The following is a 6,507-nucleotide window of genomic DNA, read 5'->3' as shown; positions in this document are numbered from 1 at the left end:
AACACTGGGAAATCGCGCGCGTTTTTTCCATCGCGCGAGCAGTTGCATACGTTTTTTGTGTGTGTTTTTCGAAACTGAAAAATCTGAAAGTACCCATTTCACACCAGCAGCAAAGGCCAAATAAATACTACTATTCGTGGGCCGCGGAGGGAATTTCTTTGAACGAGGGGATCCCGCCGATCCCCCCGCAAGCAAAAGAAACCAAGCTAAATTGCCGTCGCAAAAACACCATACATATTATATTATTTTAACGATATAATTTGTTCATCTCTAGTAACGTAGTATGTAGAAGCAGCTGTGATAAATAGTGCGCATATTATACGAAAAGAAGCAAACAGAGTATACGACAAACAAAAATTAATAAAAAGCAACTACAACTACTACTAAAAAATAACCAAGGAAAAGGGAAAACTCGATGAGAGAAAGAGGAAAATAAGGAAATCGCCATGGATTTATGACAACAACAAAAATTTATGACAACCCAAACAACAAATGATGTTGCAACAACAACAACACACGAGTATACCAAGAAGAACAACAACAACTGCAACGGCAACTAACAACAAATTGTATACGATTTTTATAAACCAAACAAAAACAAATTCTATGTAAATAATTATTATAACATAAAAAATACGAAACAACAAAAAACATTCAAAAAACAGATCTCCCGCTTAAAAAACAACAAACGCGCGCGTAACAACAACAACAACAATACAACAAGTATACAAACGTAATAATAATACATAAAATCTAAACAAATGTGCCTGTGTTAAAACAAAAGAAAGAAAGCAAAATAAAGAAGCAAAGCATTCAAAAAGCAGAAGCTTCCGAAATAGATGTAAAAGTGCAAAACATACATATAAACCCAAACCCAAGAAAATCAAACCTTTAAACTGAAAACTCAAAAAACCCAAGAACTGGAAAAGAACAGAAAAATAAGGACTCCAGAAACGGACAGCTACAGTAGAGCTTCCCTAAAACAGAGAAGCAGTTGAAGCGGCGGAGCGGGACGTCGGTCAGTGTGTTGCGCCCCCATTTGTTGTTTCTACTCCAAAAGTGGCACAAATCGGGTTAGACGTCGCTCCCAGAGCATTAATGGCTCAGCCCAGGGTAAGTAGATCCCGAAACTATATAGAATAACATATAGGCAGGTCCTCCAGAGAGTGTTGTTATCCCAAAACAAGTAGCGACGGCTAAATAGTCGGTTATTTAAGGCAATTTACTATCAGGTTAGGAAGTCAAAAAGGCCGTCGGCACTAATAGGTATTAACTTAAAAACATTTTATATCAGTTTCAAGCAAACTATGGTCAATAGTCTTCATAAAAATGCCTAAATTATCAAAAATACAAACCTAACTATAAATATTTTCAATTTTCTTGGTCAAATTGTGGAGTTTTCTTATATATAGCCCCAAACACTCCTAATTTAACCCATTTTAATCAATTCAATGGGGAATACAGTTCTTATTTATTAATAGAGCCCTATCAAAATGAATTTTAACCAAGAACTTGTGAGTGTGTGTATGTGTGATGGAGGAGGAAATTTGATTTATGCGGGTCATTTTCCCCGTACAAGTTTATGTAATTAACTGGGTCTAGAAAAAGTCTGTGAAAAAGTGATGGGTGTTATTGGAGCAGTAAAATAACGAAATACTTAAAAAGTTTTTTGTGTTTTAGGTTTTATTTGGTTTTTTTAGTGAAACAAAACAGTATAATTTTGTATTCCTAAATACAAAAATACTATTTATGTTAGCGAAAGCCACTTAAAAAAATTATAATTAATGGATCTTTAATGTTCCTGAGTGTAATCTTATGAATTACTATTTCTGCAATACAAGAAAAGTAATAAAAAAAATACACAGTCAAAGGTCAAAAGAGTTGAATTAGCTCTTGGTATTTAAGAACTATCAACTATTCCACAAGACTACTCACTTTCGCACCACAAATATTTATTAGATTTTTTGTATAAACATTTGCTCGGACCTTCACCTCCAAAGAGCCCCCTGCTGGAGATCTCCCGATGTTTCCACCATTTTCCATCACGTTTATAAGGCATAAATTCTCGCCTCAGTTTAAACGGAGTAATAATTTTTAACAATCCATCTGGATCATAAATTATATGCTAATCAGGTGACCGGCAGTCTCCGCCCTCCTTACCTCTTCAAAAAAATGGAAATATTATTACCAAATCGCAGTTAGACTTTATCAATTGATTATCATGGACATGCGAAGTGAACTTGATTTTTATTTAACGGAGCAAAAAGACTTCAAACATGGATGGCTATGTGTGTGTTACCAATTAGCAAGTGTGTGTGTGTTACCATGCTCTTTGGGAGCATTCAAAAAAATAATAATAAAAAAATCAAAATGAATGAAGAGAAAAAAAAGAAAAACGAAATGCCCGCGGGAATTTTGAGTGCCGAATAAATTTACGCTTGTGGTTTAATACCCGATTCTCTACCGAATCCACCTCTTTTGAACCCCCTTTTTCGTAATTCTCCTGCGGCTCTTTTTCCCGAATCGCGCCATTTCAATTCCATCAAATGAATTTTTCGACTCGGGGCAAAAGAGATATATGTATATATACGGGTATTCTGTCCGTCCGTCCGTCTGTCCGTTTGTCTGTGTGCATTTGATGCATATAATTTTATTGCACATTTTGCACATTGCCAGCGGGCCCAAAAGCGATCCATTCAGTTTCTCCCGCTTCGCGGTTTTATTATTTACAATTTTATTTTTACCATTTTCCATGACTTTACTCTGCTATAATTTGCGAAAAATGGCGGGAAGCAATTTTCGCGGGTTGTTCTCGCCTCTCTTCTCTTCCCACATGCCCAATGCCTTTTTATATATATTTAATTTGATTATTTTATGCCGTTCGAAACAGAGAGAGAGCACGAGAGACCGAGAGCACGGGGAAAAAAAATGTGCAATTGCAATTTGTATAAAAATGTGCATTGCAGCTGCTGCAATGTTGCCCCCTTCTTCCGTACACCTTCCCTGCATTTTGCCATTTTTCAGCTCGTGTGCCATTTCAAACGCCTGCAAAATGCAGCACAAAAATTGTTTTGGTGTTATTTTAATTTAAAGGTTAACCGCAGCGTAATTTGTGGCATAAAATATAATTCGTCTATCGTGCGGCTCTCGCCTCTCTGTTTGCTCGCATAGTTTTTGTGTTCGCCTTTTTTTTTGGATCGCTTTAGAAATAAAATCAAAATAGAAAAGATCAAGGAGAGTGGAGCAGCGGAAAATGCCACTGTCGATGGCTGTGGTTTACTTTAGTGGCCGACAACATTTACCAAAGTTGATGGAAACATTGGGAATTTGGTTTAGTTGCTAGCACAATTACATGTTTTGGGCAAAAATATCATAAAGATGCGATTTAAAAGTAATATGCTAAATGCTATTTAATTGTACCATTTAATTTAAGAATGTTTTTTTTTAAATAAAATCTAAAAATATACTGTCGGAAATTAAATAAAATTTAGGGAAATTCCGTTTTAATAATCCCAATCCGAAATACGTCAGCATTATAAATAATTTTTTTTCCGGAATGGTCCTTATCAATCTGAAGAATTTTGTAATCTTTGTTAGCGACCCATTCTTTTCTAATTAAGTAAGCAATTCTTTGTTCTACACAGCTTCCTCGCATGAGTCACGGCTCCAGAAAAGAGTTCCCTGGTTATCTGGAGATTTGCAGATATATCTTGGGTTTTTTTTTTGTCCGTTGAGAATTCGCTCTGCAGACGCTTCACATGCCAGCGAAAATTGAGCGAGTAGGAAGCGTCAGGCTGAGAGGAATATTTATAAACAAATTACATATGCATATTTCTGCAAGCGGGAAGGGGGCCTCCATAAGACTCTATATGGGGCCAATATGATGGGGCCTCCACTTCTCCTTCTCCTTCACCATCTCAACCTCCAGCCATCCCATGTTGTTTTTCGTGTGCTAAAGAGCTTCATGTTTAATGATCAAATTGCGTGCCTGATTCTTGGGTCGGTGCCTGCTGGTGCTATATAGTTGTTGCTTTTGTTGTTATAGCCTATAGAGTAGTATTATTATTTTTATTTTCTGCCTTACTATACTACACATAGTTGCCAAGTTTTTGACGAGGTCGCTAGCTTAGTGGCTGCCGTTGAAAGTGTTTTCATTAGTTTCATTTCTTTTTACATTTACGCTTAAAAGTTTTTTAAATATCTCCGACTCTTTGTCGTAATTTCCCCGTACATTAAGTCAAAGTGTTTCGCTAATATTCGTCGAATAAAATGAAATTACGGTTTTTTCTTATTGGTAGAAAACTCTTTTTTTTTGGGGGGCTATCCATCTATACCAAAAAAAAATTGCCTTCGTGCGGGGCAGAGAAAGAAAAAGTGTACAGACAAAAATGTGTTATAAAGTAGAGGAAAAATCATTTAGACAAGTTGCACGCCGCTCATTAAATTAAATGAGCCATCAGCACGCAATTTATTTTCGTATTTTTGAGTAACTTTTGGCCTCGGCCAGGAGACGTCGGCTAAAATGCCAAACTCCAAAAGACTTTTGTTTCTTTCCGCTTGGAATTTTGTTCGGAAAGTTGGCCAAGTCCTCGGCGCAGAGCAATTTAATTAAATGGCTGGCAAACCGGGATTTTGTAGATAGTTAATTTAGACTGGTAAAACAATTGCCAACAGTATATTTTTCTTTATTTAATCAATTTTTTGCAATTTAAAGTAATTCCAATTAAAATGTTCTTTGTTTAATACCATTTTAAATGTTCCTCAATTTATTTTATTTAAATGTTGTGCTGCATTTTTTCCACAATTTCCCGTCAATTTCAATTCAAACATTTTCCTTAAATTTTAGCCCATTAAATTGTCTTTGCTTTCATTGCTCTTTAAATTCCCAGAAAGCAGCTAAAAATATATTTTTAAATTCCTTTAAATTTCTTTCGATTTTTTTTTGATTCGATATTTTTGTGTGTAGCTTGTAGCCTTTTTTTTTGGAACACACGAAATTTGAATTTACCTTTTTGGACACATTTTTGTTGCTTTTACCCTGTTGGATTTTTGTTAATCATCTGCCAGTTTTTGTGTCTGTGAGTTTGGGGCTCATTTTAATTTAATAAATGCCACGGACTGACGTCATTTGTTGTTGATTTTTGATAAATGTTAAAATGCCAAAGAATTCATTTATATATTTTTTTTCTCCCTTTGGTCGCTTTCAATTTGGCTACCGAGCATCTAATTTTTCTGCTTTAAATTTATGCATATATTTCAGTGTTCTTTTTTCCCCGCTTGTGTTAAGTATTTGTTTTTAGACATAAATTAAATGAAAGATACAAAAAAGAAAAAAATAGCGCACGTTTTCGACTGTTGTTAAACCCCCTTTCAGCGTTTGATGTTTGCCTGCTCGATAATATTGTTATTATAAGCAATAAAAGTTAATAATATCGCCTAGGATGAAGCGTGTTTTCTAAGTTTTGTTTGGCAATGTTGCAACTGTAAATTAAAATAACACCCAGGCACGCAACAAAAATTAATTGTCTAACACCAAATAAAACTTTTGAGGCCGCCAAAAAAAGAGAAAAAATACTGGGCGTGACTTTGTTCATCGGGGGTAGGAGGCGTGGCAGTGGGACACACCTACAACAGCGGCTCGTCTGCTAATTAAGCAAAGCCAAAGCCCCAGAAAAAAAAGGGGAAAGAATTATAGAGAAATATATAGGGAAGAAATGGAAAGAAATTCAAATACAACATGATAAACAATTAATTTTGATTAGGCCTTCGACCGCGCCAGCGCAATTAAGAACGGCTTTTGTTTTTTTTTTCTTGTCGATTTTATTTGGGCTATAAAAATACCAAAAATACAATAAATAGAAAAGGCGAAAAGCAAAAGTGTTGAGGGGCCAAAAAAGAACGCAAGAAATCAATAAACGAAGTCGCTTGTACAACAAACATATTGAGGGCTTTAACGCGGGGAAAGTGGGTGGTCTATATGGCTATATGACTATGTACGTATGTATAATGGCGGCCATTGTCACCATTTTGGCCAAAACAGACACACACATATACACTCTATCTCTGTCTCGCATTTTTGGTCTGGTTGCATTTTTGCACTCATAACTCTTCTGCCGCTGGCGTCTGGTTTTTGGTCAGTTTTAGGCGCCGTTAGATAAAGCCCACCCACCCCCTCACCACCTTTTAAAGGCCTCCCCCGTTTCGTAAAATGTCCTTGCTGTGCGACCATTTCCGGTACCTCTATGGGTTTTTGTTTGGGCAAACATTTTCAGTTTCAAGTTCACGCAGTTTCGTAGCTTTAAGCTAAAATTTGCAACTTTTTTCAATTCTGGTATTTTCTAGTAATTTTTCTTCAACAAGAAAGTTATATATATCACAAATAATACTTATTAAAGTCCTTATAAGCCAACTTAGACATGTTAAAGTCGGAATTCCCAGCTCGAAGCACAAAATCTGCATATTAAAGCTCTGCCTGAGAAGTCCAATTGAGTTGTTGCTGTTTAGTTG

The 6,507-nt window shown here is 35.9% G+C and overlaps 1 protein-coding gene across 2 annotated transcripts in view; it reads left to right on the top strand.

The window, feature by feature from the left end:
- Positions 1-384: 384 nt before the first annotated feature.
- The window catches only part of hth (Meis homeobox homothorax), a 106,968-nt gene continuing 100,845 nt past the window's right edge, over positions 385-6,507 (top strand). For both annotated transcript variants that reach the window (XM_017145729.3, XM_017145732.3), the window contains exon 1: positions 385-1,113. In XM_017145729.3, coding sequence (XP_017001218.1) covers positions 1,099-1,113 — 15 coding nt within the window. In that variant the 5' untranslated portion in view covers positions 385-1,098. The remainder of the gene's footprint in view (positions 1,114-6,507) is intronic.

The sequence above is a fragment of the Drosophila takahashii genome, chromosome 3R, assembly GCF_030179915.1.
Source record: "Drosophila takahashii strain IR98-3 E-12201 chromosome 3R, DtakHiC1v2, whole genome shotgun sequence".
NCBI classification, from domain to species: domain Eukaryota; kingdom Metazoa; phylum Arthropoda; class Insecta; order Diptera; family Drosophilidae; genus Drosophila; species Drosophila takahashii.
The sequence above is the reverse complement of the archived record's forward strand: the minus strand, read 5'-3'. Positions and strand labels throughout refer to the sequence as shown.